We start from the raw sequence: 18,236 nt of genomic DNA on the forward strand, positions 1-18,236 counted from the left end.
TAAACATGTTTAAACAAACAATTAATCTGTACTTGTAACAAACACAAAATAAGCTCATAGAGATGTTAAATAATTTAGAATTTTGACACAATGCATTTAGTTTACATAAAAATACAATTTAATTCGAACATCTAAAGTATTTCTCTACTATTCAACCAAACAGTAAGATAATCCTTTAAATCGCTATTTAACTGAATAAACAATTTTTAAAAATCATTTTTAATGTAGTTTAAATGTAATACGTCCGTTTCGATAAAATTACTCCAAACACGTGGCACCCTTAAAATAACGATGCCAAAAGATATACAATATATATTTTTTTTTCATAAAATAAACACAGTAAAGTGTAAATAAAAGTACAATATTGCGCGTAAAAAGCAAACTTACAAAATAAAAGAAAGTTAAAACGGGTTTTGTAAAAGCTATAAGTAGGGCAAAATTATCCTTTGGTGGAATGTAAAGACTGAAAGATTTTCCGAAAATATTTTTAAATAATTTGTATTATTATATGTGGAAATGTATTATTAAATTAAATTGATTTAAATTTAAATTAATTTAAATAAAATTAATGAACATTAAAACATTAAGTATTAAAATGTATTATTATAAGTGGAAAGAAAAAACAACAAAAAGAAATAAAGGCTGGTACAATAAAGACTGTGAAACAGAAAGAAGTAAACTGCGTAAGGTACTCCACAATCTCTACAATTCATGCACAACTAGGAAAACTTGGACATGTCAAACTATTTTTAAAGAATCTGCACTATGTTAAAGATGATGTGAAAGTGGATATTTTTTTGTGTCGTAGTCAATATACGCAACACCATTGGCGGATACACGGGGAAGGAAAATGGAAAAATTCCCCACTCCCAAAAAGTTCCAAAATTAAAGAAAGAATTGTTGGAACATAAAAATATATGAGCTGACTTGAATACAGACACGATAAATTCAAGCCAAGGATACCGCTAGTTGGGAAAATTTAATGCATATAATTTATTATTTATATCTTTTATCGATAGCTTAGTGTGAAAACCTCGTATCTCATTTTATAGAAAATTTTACAAAGTGACTTTAAACTGAATTTCTGCCTACTCTAACCCAAAATATACAGGGTGATTGATTAGTGGGGTAGAGCTCAATAGCTTCGCTATAGTAATAGATAGCAATAAAAGTTAATAACAAAAATTTTAGCCACCTTTGAGATTCACCTTACAAAATTAGTTATGACCAGTTAGTTATTAGTTACAGACCAAACTTATGTTTTTTTAAATGGAACACCCTATATTTTATTTAAAATTCGAAATCTTGTTAACTTCTACATCACAAAAATATAAAGGTTTGTTATGTTATACAGGGTATTTACAAAGTTATAACCAATTTTATATGAAAATCGTAACAAGTTCAACTCCCTGTATAAATAAAAATAAGCAAAATAGCAATAGTTTATTAATGCCATATATTTTTACGCATTGTAAAAATTTTCAGTAATGATTGATATTGCTAATTTTCTTTATATCAAATACAGAGTGAGTCAAAACGCAAGTACATTATTTTCTCAGTAATTCTAAATGGAACACCCTGTATTTTATATCACTATTGAAAAGTACCATTACCGTACTTTAATTTTTATATAACATTCTCTATGCCTAAATTTATTAGTTTTCGAGATATTTTCATTTTTTAATGGACAGTAGCGCGGCCACCTAAATCACCAGAATTTAATAAACTGGACTGATTTTTTTGGGGTTACGTTAATAATGAAGTTTATAAAATACCTCCAACAACAAGAAATGAGATGAAAAATAGAATACGAAGTGTTTTTCGATGTGTTAATTTACAAATGCTTCGTAGAGTAAGTAGCTCAATCAATGATCGTTTTTAGGCGTGCATAAATGTGTTGGAGGTAATTTTGAACACCTTATGTAATTAAATATTATAAATATTTTATTAAAAGTAGCTTCTAATTTTTTCAAACATGTTTTTTTTGCAAAATGTATTACTGATAATTTATTTTTCGTTCTTTATTTGTTACATTGTTACATTTACATACATTGTTACATACAAAAGTAGTGTTTAATTGTCTTCACAAAATTTTGTATTTTGTGTTTGTGTGTTTTTTTGTAAAATTTATTACTAATTTTCTTATTTTATTTGTTGTATTTACATAAAAAAGTAGTTTTTAATTGTTTCAAAAATGTTGCATGTTGTGGTTGTGTTTTTTTTTTGTAAAATGTATTACTAATAAATTATTTTTATTTTTTTATTTGCTACATTGTTACATTGATTATCGGATTGATAATCAGTAATCGTCAATTGTTAATTCAGTCATGGCATACTTGAAATTTAGATAAATTTAGACACCTAAAATAATTTGCTGTGAAAAATGAAAATATCTCGATAACTAATAAATTTGGACATAAGAAATGTTATATAAAAATTAAAGTACGGTAATGTTACTTTTCAATAATGATATAAAATACAGGGGGTTCCATTTAACATTACTGAGAAAATAATGTATTGCGTTTTGCCACTGTGTTATCGAACACCCTGTAACATTCTAACTAATTTTGTAATGTGAAGCTCAAAGATGGCTAACATTTTTGTTATTAACTTTTATTGCTATCTATCACTATAGGGGATCTATTGAGCTTTACCCCACTAATCAATCACCCTGTATATGAAAAATGTATGTGTAATGATCTAAAGATAGTTTTTTTGTTTTAAGTTAGAGTATGCAGAAATTCAGTTTAAAGTCTTTTCTGTAAAATTTTCTGTGAAATGAGATACGAGGTTTTCACACTAAGCTATCGTTATGTAGTTTGGGTTTATCTTTTTTATGTCTTTTGGTTGGTGATTCATTGGAAGTTACCCTCAAAGGCAAAAATGTCTAGATTCACCACAGCTCAACACAACCAACTAGCATTATAGACCTACAGAAATACGGAATATTCGATATCAAATTTTAAACAAAGTTCGGAACAGATTTATAAGAGACTGTGTTATTTACATTAACAAGGTGGAGAACATTTTGAGCATTTTTTTAATGCCTTGAAGAAAATTACACATACATAATTTCAAAATTTCATCGTATTTTTCATAATCGACCCTATGTGATATAGTTCGTTGAGATCAGGTTATTAAGAGCTTTAAAAAACATAAAAATATACAGGACGATTCATTAAAAATAAAGATTATGGACTATGTTAGAATTGAGTGAATCACATTCAAATAATACACTGTTATTATAAACATTATTAATACAGTGCGGTGGAATAAGTGTTGCCCCCCCCCTGTTAACTTGTTTATTTTAAGAATATAAGCAAAACGCTCAGACAGGTCGATTTTTAAACTAATCATAGTATATCATAGCATCATAGCATCAACGTTTCGAACTTTACGCGATCCCTCTTCAGGTGACAGGCATAACTTTGATTTTTTTAAATGGTAAAGTACATTATGTGACACCTCATTTAACAGCTTTTAAAATACTGATTTCAAAAATGTATAATACTTTAATCCTTTTTGAGATCGCAGGCCCAAAATTTTGGTCGAACTCTTTTTAAACGCATTTATTTTTTTCGAATTCTGAGAAAATAAGTATTTTTGAAAAATTTAAACGCAGAATGAAAGATTAGATTATTACCGAGGGCTGACAGTCCCTTAGAATAAACAAAAAGTTTCTTTTGAATGATATATTTGAAATTAAAAATCACACTAAATTTTCTATTTTTTCCACCACTGTGACTTATTAAAATAAACATTATAGGAGTTCTCAGGGACTTTGGACCATCGAAATTATTGCATTTAGAAAGAATTCGACCGAAATTTTGCGCCTATGCTCTCAAACAGGATTAAAGTATTATACATTTTTGAACTCAGTATTTTAAGAGCTTTTAAATGAGGTGTCACATGATGTACCTTTCCATTTAAAAAAATCAAAGTTATGGCTGTCACCTGAAGAGGGATCGCGTAAAGTTCGAAACGTTGATGCTATAATATACTATGGTTAGTTTAAAAATCGACCTGTCCGAGCGTTTTGCTTATATTCTTAAAATAAACAAGTTAACAGGGGGGGCAACACTTATTCCACCGCACTGTATATTCGTTATCATAAATCTTATTTTATAGAACAAGTTTTATTTTAGAAATTTTTTCTTATTAGATGTCTTATTCGGTACCTTACACCTTATTTTGGTTTTTGTTGTCTGAGTTTCTAATTTCTCATACCTGTGGCACCACGCGAATAGCACAATGACGTATTAACATGGCGTTAAATCTTGGGAAAACTATTATTTTAAAAATGATGAAAATTCAGTAATGGCTTCTATATGAGTTTTGTATTCCTGAATTATCGTCAATAATTCGCTATTTTCATTTGCTTTTATTGTTATTTTGTATCATTATTTTACAGGGATTAAAGTAAAATAAATTTTGAGAAAAAAAATAAAATAAAAAAATATATTTAACCGTATTTTTTATTATTATATAAATGTATACAAATGATAAATAGACAAAAATTGTTATATTTATTTTTTCAATTTTATGATTTAAGGATTATCTTTATTAAAATTAGACAAAATGAAGGTACGAAGGGTAGTTTTAAAGTTTCATAAAAATTAATAAGTGATAATATTTTACGTTAATGATGACGTTACGCAGTAATGTTTTGTGTTAATTTCAAACGTTCTATAACCTGTCATAACAATTTGCAGATAATTTTGAATAGAGAATGAGTTTTTTGAAAGGGCTACAAAGATTTTGCTAGATATCGTCTATTTGGTGGTATTGTAGTGGATGTACTAACGCACTGTCAAACACATAATAGCGTCTAATTGAAATAACTTTCACCATGCGCGGTGTCGGTTTGGCCCAAAGTCAAGGAGATTTGACAAGACTCATTAAGAAGAAGTAGGTAAGTTACCACCATATTTTATAAACTTAGCGGCAAAATTAACGGTACACCTTAAAAATGGGACATGTTAGATAGCCTGGTAGATAATCTGGTAGGCGCCAGATTTCATGGCTTAGAAATATCAGAGACTGGACCGGCCTTGATTCAACCGGTCTATCATGATTCGAAGGATAAGGGGTCTTTTAAAAATGAGTCCATCGGTAGATCGGCTCCAAGTATTGCTGGGCGAACAGACTTCGTGAATTTATAAACGAAAACTAAATTTTCGTTGGTAATGAGTAATTGAATGAGTAATAAAATGAGTAATAAAATGAACATTACAGCGTTAGGTCACACTAACGTGAGGTTAAATATGTTTTATTGAAAGGTAAGTTTTTAGACAAGAAAAAATATCTATTGTATGTAGGAACTAAAGAGTTTTGCACACACCGATATAAGTTAATAACCTTGACTATAAACTCTTTAAGAATTTAAATTATTAATTTGGCACTTACTGATAGTCATTTGTTGTCTAAAACTAAACTATTTTACAGACTAGAAATAAGAAAAAAATGAGGTGTACTTTAAACCTTTCGTACCTTTAATTTGCAGTTATCACAATTACAATACGTTTTTGATAAAATGTTCTGCTATTCTAATGAAAGAACGTTCATTTATGAAATAATACACTTGAAATTATAGCTTTGGAATGATAATTAAAAATATTCATATAATTCAATTTTGTTTTAAGCTAACAATACATATTTGATTACTAAAATGTTTCAATAAACAGAGGAACAACTTACATTATGCTCTAAATAGTCGAAGTAGCCGATCTTAGTTCACAATTTCGCGCTCAAAACGTTTTAGCGACCTCTGTATGAAATGAGAGTAATCAGTAGCTCTTGGTGTATACTGAAGTTAAGGGCCGATTTCTCATATCGAGCTCAACTCAAGTTTAACCTGAACTTTTAGTAAACGGCAGTTAAAAGTCAAAATCGCTTTTCTAAATTCCCGTTCAAACGATGTTGGTTGTTTAAACTCCGTTCAATCTGAACGCTGGAATTCCAGCGTTCAGAACCGAGTTAAGATGATTTCAGAGATTACGCATGCGTAGTATTATTGCAATTTGACATGCAACTCTGTCATAATAGCACATATAACCAATTATGGTTGATTGATAAATATACAGGTTGAGTTATCATTCAACGCTATTATATTATAGATGTGCTGCGCATATGGACCAGAGACGTGGTTGATCCAAGTATTTTTGTAAATCTGATATTTTTATCAAGTATTTTTGTGGTCAAGGTCAACTTGATACGCGTACACAAAAATACCTGTTACACAAATACACAAAATATACCTATTCCTGGTTTGGAAATCAGATTGTCAAGATTGTTATCGTTAAATAGATATCTAAGCATATCGATAAACGATAACATTATTTGTATTTTTACTTAAATTTAACGTTAATAAGAGATCGCATTAAAAATTCATACAATTGCCATCTATTGGCATTTCCCGAAAGCTACTTGAGTCTAGGGATTTTTGCATTGCCAACGAACTTTGGCGTAGAACGTGAACCACAACTGTACTGTCAATGAGAATTGCATTTCCAAAATACCGAAGTTCAAGGATGAACCTCAGTCAATTGAACTATAGATCAACTTAGTTATGACAAATCGGCCCTAACAGTAAGGGTATGTTGGGTATTTCCATTTGGATGTATCCCCTAACATATTTCTCATAATTTTCATAAAACCGCCGTTTAGCTTTCTCTATCATATTCAGCACTACCAGCACCATCTAAACTGTGAAAATGTGCTAAATATAATAGGCTAGTCTTAATATAACCTATAAAAACACATGTAATATTGCTAATTTCATGCTAACAAAAGCTGTGTTTTTAGGCGTTTTCGTTAAAATAGATTTTTTAATGGAGTTGAAAAAGGTATTTTTTTGTTTATCATATCTGTTAACATACACAGTGCTCAGTTGATATTTCTTGATGGTAATCCAAGCCACAAGCCTAACGAAGTTGTATACATAATACAGTTATTATTATATATAATTCACCTATTTTTATGGTATAAAATAAACTCTGTATACCATAGCTAGTTTGTATGGAAAAGCGTATCAAAGAGCTGCCATACTTAACAAACTTAGTGGATTCAAAACCGTTGATCCCAACCATGAATAAAGAACTCCTTCATCATAAAGAGATACTTCTTCGCTTCCAAGTGCTTTACCTATAAGGAAAAGAATAAATCGTAATATATCTCCACCAAACGTATCAAAGTAATGGGAATTAAGTGGACAATCTTCAGATAATATCAGCCTTTTTGTACAGAGTCTGGAGGGATTATCGGAAAATGAAACTGTATTCACTGCAGTTTCAAATCATAAAGTTGTTGCTTGAAACAATAAAATTGACAATAAAAGCTCTTCAGTTGGTAATGCAATGCCAATTTCCTAAGTTAGTACTTCAGAACAGAAAGGTGGTGGCGTTAAAATGGCTTGAGAATACCTTTTTAACTCCATATGACATATCTCCACTATCTGGACACCTCCTCAGATAAGGAGTTCGAGAAATTCGCAAGGATCAACTGTTTTCACCTCTACTTCAAATTATCTTTTGATGACAAAAAGCTCAAGGCATCTTTACAAATAGCTAAGAAAGCTGTAAAGAGAAAGGTGTAGAAAAAGGAAAGAAAATAGGAGATTTGTTGATGATGATGAAGACGACGCCGCCTGTATATTTTGGTCGGAATTAGTCACTAAATCGCAAAGGAGTGTAATTTGTGCAACAAAAATGGTCTTATTTATTTTATACGGATGTAACTAGAAAGCAGAGATTATATATAATTGCGATTTTTGTAAATATAAATGTTTTATTACTTTTTCTGTAGTTTCTTCTTCATCGTAATGCAATAGCACATCCCAATAGTTTTGGTAAAACACAAGGATATACAATTCTGCCAGTCTCAGTACAGTCCCGACACAGCACCATGCGACTTTTTCATATTTCTAAAACTAAAAATGCCGCTTAAAAACCGCTATTTAGATGCTCCCTGTCAACTATCACCACCTGCTAGATCAATTACTTCATCAGAAATTATGGAAGAGATAAAGAAAATCAATTTCCATAAAGCTCCACGCTATGATCTAATAGTGGGAGAAATTCTCAAACATTTACCAAGAAGAGCTATCGTGTTTCTCACTACTTTATACAACCGAATTCTTCATCTTTCCTACTATCCAACGCAATGGAAATTTGCTGAAATTATCATGATCGCCAAACCTGGAAAGCCTCCAACAGAAGCTGCCTCTAACAGACCTATAAGCCTGCTGCCTATACTTTCTAAAATATTTGAGCGACTACTGCAAAGTAGAATAAGTAGTATAACCTCGATTAATAATTTAAGAGGAAACAGTAGCGATCAACAGGTAGCGAAAACGCGTTCCAAGATTGCGGCTGTAATTTTGAATATTTTTTCGAGATATTTGGCACACGTATTAGTAATATAATAAAGAATGGCGGTACAGAGCCCAATTTGAAAAATATATTAATATGTGGAAATTACTCTGTAATTAAATACAATATTAAAAAAACGAGCCTGTACCGCCATTAAGAAGAACAAAAAAATACACTTTCTTCAAATAAACTTTTTTATCCGATGCCTAGATTTTGTGTCATTTTGGAACTAATAAAAATTTGTATTTCATTAGTAGTTCCAAAATGACACAAAATCTAGGCATCGGATAAAAAAGTTTATTTGAAGAAAGTGTATTTTTTTGTTCTTCTTAATGGCGGTACAGGCTCCTTTTTTTAATATTGTATTTAATTACAGAGTAATTTCCACATATTAATATATTTTTCAAATTGGGCTCTGTACCGCCATTCTTTATTATATTACGAATACGTGTGCCAAATATCTCGAAAAAATATTCAAAATTACAGCCACAATCTTGGAACGCGTTTTGGCTACCTGTTGATCGCTACTGTATCACCTTAATACCAAATCATCAATTTGGCTTTAGGGAAAAACACACCACAACTCATCAATGCCATAGGATAGTAAATTTAATCAGAGACGGTTTGGAAAACAAGAACATTTGCACTGCAGCATTCTAGATATTCAGCAAGCCTTTGGTAAGGTTTGGCACCAAGGGCTGTTGTACAAACTAAAAATAAACATGCCGAGTCAGATTTACCTACTTCTAAAATCATACCTTTCCAACATACATTTCGATGGCAAAATGAAAAAAGATAACGGAAGATACCAACTGATAAAGGCAGGAGTATCCTAAGGCAGTGTTTTGGGACCATTTCTGTACTTATTATACACTGCTGATATACCAATTACTAACGAAACAACTATCGCCACGTTTGCCGATGATACAGCAATAATTGCGCTTGACCATGATCCAGTAGTGGCCTCTAACAAGCTACAAACACATTTAGATCGATTACAAAACTGGCTCCAAAAATGAAAAATCAAAGTAAACCACGAAAAATCGACTCACATAACATTTACGAACAGACACGTAAATTGTCCACATGTTACACTAAACCACCAACTTATCCCAATGAAGACCGAAGTCAAATATTTAGGTATTCATCTTGATCAGAAACTAACATGGAAACCGCACATTAAGAGGAAACAGTAGCGATCAACAGGTAGCGAAAACGCGTTCCAAGATTGCGGCTGTAATTTTGAATATTTTTTCGAGATATTTGGCACACGTATTCGTAATATAATAAAGAATGGCGGTACAGAGCCCAATTTGAAAAATATATTAATATGTGGAAATTACTCTGTAATTAAATACAATATTAAAAAAAACGAGCCTGTACCGCCATTAAGAAGAACAAAAAAATACACTTTCTTTAAATAAACTTTTTTATCCGATGCCTAGATTTTGTGTCATTTTGGAACTACTAATGAAATAAAAAATTTTAATAGTTCCAAAATGACACAAAATCTAGGCATCGGATAAAAAAGTTTATTTGAAGAAAGTGTATTTTTTGTTCTTCTTAATGGCGGTACAGGCTCTGTTTTTTAAATTGGGCTCTGTACCGCCATTCTTTATTATATTACGAATACGTGTGCCAAATATCTCGAAAAAATATTCAAAATTACAGCCGCAATCTTGGAACGCGTTTTTGCTACCTGTTGATCGCTACTGTATCACCTTAAAGCAAAAAAAAAACAACTCCAATTAAAACCAGACCAATGAATTGCCTTCTTGGTAGAAGATTACAATTATCCATAGAAAACAAACTGGCAATATACAAAATAATACTAAAACCTATATGGACCTAGGGGATTGAACTATGGGAATGTACGAAACCATCAAACACCAAAATTCTGCAGACATACCAATCAAAAACTATAAGAATCATTGCAAATGCACCCTGGTATATTACAAACCAAACATTACATGAGGACTTAAAAATACCATTCATAAAGGACGTAATTGGACTGCATGCGACCAAACAGAAAAAAAATCACAACAACGAGCTGATTTCCACGCTTACCAATCGTCCCTTGCCAGTTCGAAGACTCAAGAGATTGGCCAGAAGGCTTGTGTGACACTTGTGTTAGTGAATACAGTGGTGAATAAGCATTACATAATACCTACAAAACATTACATAATTTATCAGTTTTACTTAATACTCCTTTGTACAGAGTAGATTGTAAATTTGCAAGTTTCAAAAAAAACATCTCGACGCAATAGAGACACCATAGAGACGATTTAAACGAGTACAATGATACTACTGAAGACAGAAAGATAGAAAGAAAATCTTTGAAAGTAGGTATTTAAATCTTAGGATGCCATTCGTGGATGGAGACGAATAAAACATGATGCAGTCAGGAACAAAGATCGGATACTTTTGGGACATACCTCGTATAGCTGTCTCGTGTGAAAAGAGAAGATTTGCTTATCTTATCTTAGAAATCAGTCCACAAACATCAAGCTATATTAAAACATTGTATGTACGTGTATTCAGATGTAGTTTATTTGTACTTTTGTGAACCATGTATATAGTTATGTAAAATTGTATAATACTAGTTTCGTATTTTTTTTTATGGGAAATAAGCCACAATTTTACTAAAAAATGAATTTATTAACGTTTCGAAGCCCAAATCGGGTTTCGTTGTCAAAATACAAAATTTTGTATTTTGACAACGAAACCCGATTTGGGCTTCGAAACGTTAATAAATTCATTTTTTAGTAAAATTGTGGCTTATTTCCCATAAAAAAAAATACGTAATTATAAAAATGCCACAAGGAAATAGCTTCAGAACAATACTAGTTTATTGTATACAATTATTGGGGTACTAGTGTGGTTGAACATTTAGAAATCAAATAACTGAAATAATAAAAAAGCGCCACATAAAATGTACTATTAATGGAAGCGAAGTCTCTTCAATGCGCTTCCTAATCTTTCAAATACATTTTTAATATTTCAAGTGTACCATATTCATAAAACCATATTCAAAAAGTTTAGTTTGACGAAACAATTCTTGAACCGAAATACCTTTTCACGGGACGCAGTCCTCTTTCCTGGATTCTCTTACTGGATTTAGAGCCTTATCCCTAAATCGTCTCCTAGCCAGTTCTGACATGGCTACAGGGCCAAGATGAGCTATTTGAGGTGAAGTTGCTATTGCTCTGAAGGTTGCAGCGACCGCCTCCTTAAATATTAAATAAAAAAATATTATATTCAACTTCAAAATCGAATACAGAAAACAATACTTTCCTAAAGTAAACAAAAATAGTTTGATTTAAATACTTGTCGAATTAAATAAAATCAAATCAAAATAAACAATATCAAAATGTAATTAGGTGCAGGTTCACTGTCCAAATGCCGAAAACGTCGTCATGAACCTTTAAGGTACTAGTACAGCATTTTTTCAAGATTTTGTTTTCTCAGAACCTTTCTTAAAAATTAACATAAAACTTTTTACATATTAATATCTAACTCTTAAAGAGTACAAAAAATATATCTTTTTTCATTTATGCACGTACGCTAATATTGTAGAAGGCGCCAAAGTCGAGGCCTCAAAAAAAGTAGTTCCGATGGCAGACAGTTAATCTCAGGATTGGGATCTCTGAAGCAAAAAAATCGTACGGCATTTGAAAAATGGTGTATTCCACGAATATACGAGTGTTTTGGATTATCGCGACAACGAGTATTTTAGTGTGCAATATAAGAAGTACGAAAGTATTTTTCTCTAATAATTACTCCAATAAACAACAATATAATTTGCAATTTACTTTCGTTCTTCATATTTTGCACAGTAAAATATTCGTTGTCGCGATAATCCAAGAGGGTCGTATATTCGTGGAATGGGGTATACGTGACAATTTACCACCTGTAGTGAAAAATTCCGCAAAAAAAAAAGATTTTACGGAAATTTGAAAAAATTTTGTGAAAAAATCGCCCGTTTCTTTTTCTCAGTTTTTGATGGTTAAAAAATGTTTATTTTTTATTTTTTGGTCAAATTGTGGTAAATTGTCACGTAAGAAACCTTCCTCTTTCAAATACAGTACGACTTTTTTGTTTCAGATATCCCAATCCTGAGATTAACTGTCCGCCATCATTTCTCGAGGCCTCTACAATATTAGCGTACGTGCATAAATGAAAAAAGATATATTTTTTGTACTCTCTAAAAGTTAGATATTAATATGTAAAAAGTTTTATGTTCATTTTTAATAAAGGTTTTGAGAAAAAAATTCTTGAAAAAAATGATTATTTTTTTTGGTCTTTTAAAGTGAGTCATTGACATATTAAGCCTAGACTCGGCATACTCCCCAAAAAAGCGTAACGCGGAAACAGCATGGAAACAGTCGACGGTGGTCTATCTATCTCTTTTAACCAAACGATCCCGCGCATGTGACGGACAAAGATGGCTAGACCACTCAATCCTATGTCGCCGTTACACCTCGATGCATTGAGTGGCATATCCCTAGCCAAGTCTATTCTCTTTACATGTCTCTGGTACTAGTACCTTAAAAGCGTATTCGCGATGTTAAGTCACAACGACGACCTCTCGTGGATTTCAGTGAAACTAGCTTTGAGGGTGTTTTCAATGTCAAACGCTTAGCGCACATGCATTTGAAACAAGTAGGTAATATTCATTATTTATTTTTACATGTTTTTTTACAAATTTTATATACAACATCGACGCCAACTTTTATTGAAACGTGAAGATTTCAGGTTAATAATTAATTTAAAACATGTAAAAATAAATAATGAATATTACCTACTTGTTTCAAATGCATGTGCGCTCAGCGTTTGACATTGAAAACACACTCAAAGCTAGTTCCACTGAAATCCACGAGAATATTGTTCATACACTTCGGATTTTTTTTCATACTTAAGGGTTTTTGGCATCGCTGATTACTAATATGACATTTTTGTTTTAAAAACAAAATGGCAGATCCAATATGTCGAAAAGAAATTGAAAATATCAATTAAAACGCAATATTTTTTCCAAATTTGGTAATTTAAGATAGCTAATTACAAATCTGACATTATTTTTTTGAAAAACAAAATAGCGGATAGAAATTCGAAAATTTGATTTTAAACGCATATTTTTTGAATTTTATATCATAAGGAACTTTTGAAATTACTGATTACGAATATAACGTCTTTTCGAAGTGCAATATTCAGAACCTATTATGTACAGCTGGTTCCTAAAAAAACTGATAAGACTCTTAAAGCGTATTTTGTAGAAAATTGAGCAGTGTATTTTGAAGGATAAATACTTATTATTTACATACTGTCACTGCCAAATCCTAAAATTTGTCAGATAACTTATTCTGTTTAACACCAAATGTCGCGGCTTTAATATTTTAGTTAGCAAAAATATATTTTTTCTACAATCACTTGATAAAGAAGACGTTTTCGCTTATCAATGGCAACGAAAAGTTGACGTTTACTGAGTACCGTCACTTTATCGCTCTAGCGCGTAATGTTTGATTTTACGCGCGTTGTCCGTAGCAACCGTACAACCATACAATACAAACACATTGAACATTCAAACTGAAAGATATAAAAGTTAATGTTATGACATTATAATGACAGATTTAAAATAGTTACAATAAAGTTAATGATTTAAAAATAATTTCATTTTATTAAGTGATTGTAGAAAAAATGTATGTATTACAAGCGCAAAGTGACATTATTGCTTTCGAGTAATTACCGCTCTCCGCTACGCGTCGAGCGGTAACTCTTACTCTCAAGCAATAATGTATCACTTTTCGCTCTTAATACATAAATAACTATTATTTTAATTTATGTAAAAACTATCATTTATACACTCTTTATAAAATGCAGGAAGTAATTGTGACCTTAAAACAACACCCTCTATATTGAAATTCTGAAAATCTGTTTGCATATTTGAAAAGAGCACAAAAAACGAAATCTAATCGTTTGCTTCAATTTTTCGGCCAGACAATTTTATGACTTTAATTTTGAAATTATATTGAATTTTTTAAGAACTCTGACATTAAAAAGCAGGTATTAACTTTTAATTATAAACTATTAAAGCTATTGAATAAATACTCATTTTAAAATTAATCAATACTTATTTACCACATTGGAACGACCGAATTATTATTAATCACAAGAAAAATCCAGGTCCGGATTAACAAAAAAAAAACATGAAGTAATTGTGATTTTGAAACAACACCCTGTATATTGAAATTTTCATTTGTTTGCACATTTGAAAAGACCACAAAAATCTGAGTTTATCGGTTTGGTTTAATTTTTTGTGAAGGAAATTTAATGACTTTAATTTTGAAATTAAATATATTGATACTTTTAAGAACACTGAAATTAAAAAGTAGATTTTTAAAGCACTTTTAACAATAAATTATTTAAGTTATTAAATAAATACCCATTTTAAAAATAATTAATAGGTACTTATTAAGACATTCGAACGACCCACTTACAAATCACAACAAAAATCCAGGTCCGGATTAACAAAACAATATAAAGTAACTGTAACCTTGAAACAACACCCTGTATATTGAAATTTTCAAAATCCGTTTGCACATAGGTATGAAAAGAGCACAAGAAACTAAGTTTAATCGTTCGCTTCAATTTTTTGGCCAGACAATTTAATGAATTTAATTTTGAAATTATGTCGATATTTTTAAGAACTCTGGGAACTCATAATAAAAATTTCGATATAATTTCAAAAGTAATGTCATTAAATTGTTTGCACAAAAAATTAAAACGGAAATTAAATTTAGTTTTTCGTGCTCTCTTCAGGTGTGCAAACGTATTTTAAAAATTTCAATATACAGGGCATTTTTTCAAGGTCACAATTACTTTGAATTTTGTTGTTAATACGGACCTGGATTTTTATTGTGATTAGTAAGTGAGTCCTTCTAACGCAGTAAATAATAACTGATTATTTTTAAAATTAGTATTTATTCATTAACTTTAATGATTTATTATTAAAAGTGCTTTAAAAACCTGCTAATTAATTTCAGGCTTCTTAAAAATTTGAATATATTTAATTGCAAAATTAAAGTTAATAAATTTATGCACAAAAAATGAAAGTGAACCGTTAAACTCGGATTTTCGTGGTCTTTTCAAATGTGCAAACAAATTTTGAAAATGTCAATATACATACAGGGTGTTGTTGGATTTTTCTTGTGATTAATAATTGGGTCTTTCCAATGTGATAAATAAGTATTGATTCATTTTAAAATGAGTATTTATTCAACAACTTTAATAATTTATAATTAAAAGTATAATACCTGCTTTTTAATGTTGAGTTCTTAAAACATTCAATATAATTTCAAAATTAAAGTCAAAAAATTGTCTGGCCGAAAAATCGTAGCGAACCATTAGACATAGTTTTTTGTGCTCTTTTCAAATATGCAAACAGATTTTCAAAATTTCAATATACAGGGTGTTGTTTTAAGGTCACAATTACTTTATATTTTTTTGTTAATCCGGACGTGGATTTTTCTTGTGATTATTATGTCGGTCGTTTGGGTTTTGAATGAGACATATACAGTGTGACCCATTTAGATTGGAAACACCTCTATAAAATTTGAAGTTGTTAACCGATTTTAACCAAATTTTTTTTAATGTCATGTAATAAAAGGTCTATTGCGGGACAAAATATGAAATATTTAGTTAAATTTTCAGGGCATTCTACGATACTTTTTCTTCGTCGAAAATGGAGAATTTGTATTAGCGATGTTTTTATTAAAAAAATTTCTACTCCACTGGATTTAGAGTGGCTTCAAATAGCTATGACAAAAATTTCATTAAAATATATTTATTAATAACGAAGTTATGACAACTTAAAATTTTAAAACTCACTAAGCTACGAGTCAAAAAAGAACACCCTGTATCAACAGATAACCACAAAACTAATTATTTTTCAAATAATTTTAATAATAAACCACTACTAGACAAAAAAATGTTTAAAATAAATTTAGAATGAAATTTTTGTCATAGCTATTTGAAGCCACTCTAAATCCAGTGGCGTATAAATTTTTTTAATAAAAAAATCGCTAATACAAATTCTCCATTTTCGACGAAGAAAAAGTATCTTGTTAATTATTAATATTAAAATTATTTGAAAAATAATTAGTTTTATGGTTATCTGTTGATACAGGGTGTTTTTTTTACTCGTAGCTTAGTGAGTTTTAAAATTTTAAGTTGTCATAACTTCGTTATTAATAAATATATTTTAATGAAATTTTTGTCATAGCTATTTGAAGCCACTCTAAATCCAGTGGCGTAGAATTTTTTTTAATAAAAAAATCGCTAATACAAATTCTCCATTTTCGACGAAGAAAAATTATCGTAGAATGCCTTGAAAATTTAACTAAATATTTCATATTTTGTCCCGCAATAGACCTTTTATTACATGACATTAAAAAAAAATTTGGTTAAAATCGGTTAACAACTTCAAATTTTATAGAGGTGTTTCCAATCTAAATGGGCCACACTGTATGTTCCAAATATTAAAAAAATATACAGGGTGGTTCTAAAGTTATGGCTTAGGTAAGAAATGAGCAAAATCGATAAAACTCGGATATAAAAGTCGGTAGGACAAAAAATTTAGTATACCTAGAACGGTCTCGGTGACCTCTATTCATCATTAAAGTATTTCCGTTTCCCAATGAAACACCCTGTATAAGGAGATCACTGTTTAAATAATGAAACATGGTCAATTTTTGCACACAATTTACTTTTTTAACAGATGCGGTAATTCATGTTTTTATGAAGGTTTGTACGATTTGTTTCGCAAATTTGAAGGAAAAAGATTCATAAACTAAATTTGACCCTTAATTTATTTAAATAATTATAAAGCTTGAAAAACAAATACATGCAAAAATCTCATTTGCATGTTACCAGCATAAAGCAAAAAAATGTGGTTGAAAATTATTCAATATTTTATGATTTTTAATTTGTTTATTAAATGTTACTATTTTTTCAATTGCAAAAACACGGTTGTTGTCGATAGAGTATATTTTCGATAAACGCATTGATAAATCCAAATTTTAATTAAACTCCCCTCCAAAATGGCGTTTGTAAATTGTTGTAATTTGTCTATAACTTGCTTTTTTAATACCGTCGCGGGGATTAAAATTTTTAGCTTTTCGAGATAGCTTTTCCAACTTTAAAAATTCGTAATTTGTTTATTTTTACAGCTAAGCGTTTAAGGTTTGCTAGATGATACGCTTTCTCAAGTTTATTCCAGGGAATGGAAGCATTGAATACGGCATTAATGAAAAAACTGGAATTATTCGAGTTATGGGTATATAGAAGAATTCTGAAAATATCATGGACAGAACACGTCACAAACAAAGAGGTTCTGAGAAAGATGAATAAAAAAATGGAAGTCTCAAATACAATAAAAACCAGAAAATTGGAATATCTCGGACATATTACACGTGGAGACAGATACAACTTGCTCTAACTCTTTTGCAGGGAAATATCCAAGGAAAAAGAAGCACAGGGAGACGTAGAATATCATGACTGCGCAACCTGAGAGAATGGTACGGATGTACCATTTCCATCAACTGAACTTTCCAGAGCAGCCGTCTCTATAGTCCGAATAGCTATGATGATTGCCGACCTTCGTCGTGGAGGTGGCACTTGAAAAAGAAGATAAAAATAAGTCACTAGAAGATAAAAAAATATGTGAAATTGTACGCTTTGAATTTTAGCATATATATGTAACCGCTAAAATGAAAAGTATCAGCTTTAGACAACAAATAAAATAATTTTTTCTAATGTGTTTTGTAATTTCTTAATTTTCTTTTTGCAATTCTAATTTTTCTGACTTTTCTG

At 30.4% G+C, this 18,236-nt stretch overlaps 1 protein-coding gene across 3 annotated transcripts in view; it reads right to left on the reverse strand.

The window, feature by feature from the left end:
• The window catches only part of LOC114331429 (ribosomal protein S6 kinase 2 beta), a 274,834-nt gene that overhangs the window by 4,808 nt on the left and 251,790 nt on the right, over nucleotides 1-18,236 (reverse strand). Inside the window, exon 13 of one of the 3 annotated variants that reach the window (XM_050655564.1) lies at nucleotides 11,442-11,598. In XM_050655564.1, coding sequence (XP_050511521.1) covers nucleotides 11,446-11,598 — 153 coding nt within the window. In that variant the 3' untranslated portion in view covers nucleotides 11,442-11,445. Of the gene's footprint in view, nucleotides 1-9,857; nucleotides 11,599-18,236 lie in introns of those variants that run through there. The other 2 variants (XM_050655565.1, XM_050655563.1) reach the window with 2 other exon arrangements.

Source organism: Diabrotica virgifera, chromosome 7, assembly GCF_917563875.1.
Source record: "Diabrotica virgifera virgifera chromosome 7, PGI_DIABVI_V3a".
Taxonomy (NCBI): Eukaryota; Metazoa; Arthropoda; class Insecta; order Coleoptera; family Chrysomelidae; genus Diabrotica; species Diabrotica virgifera.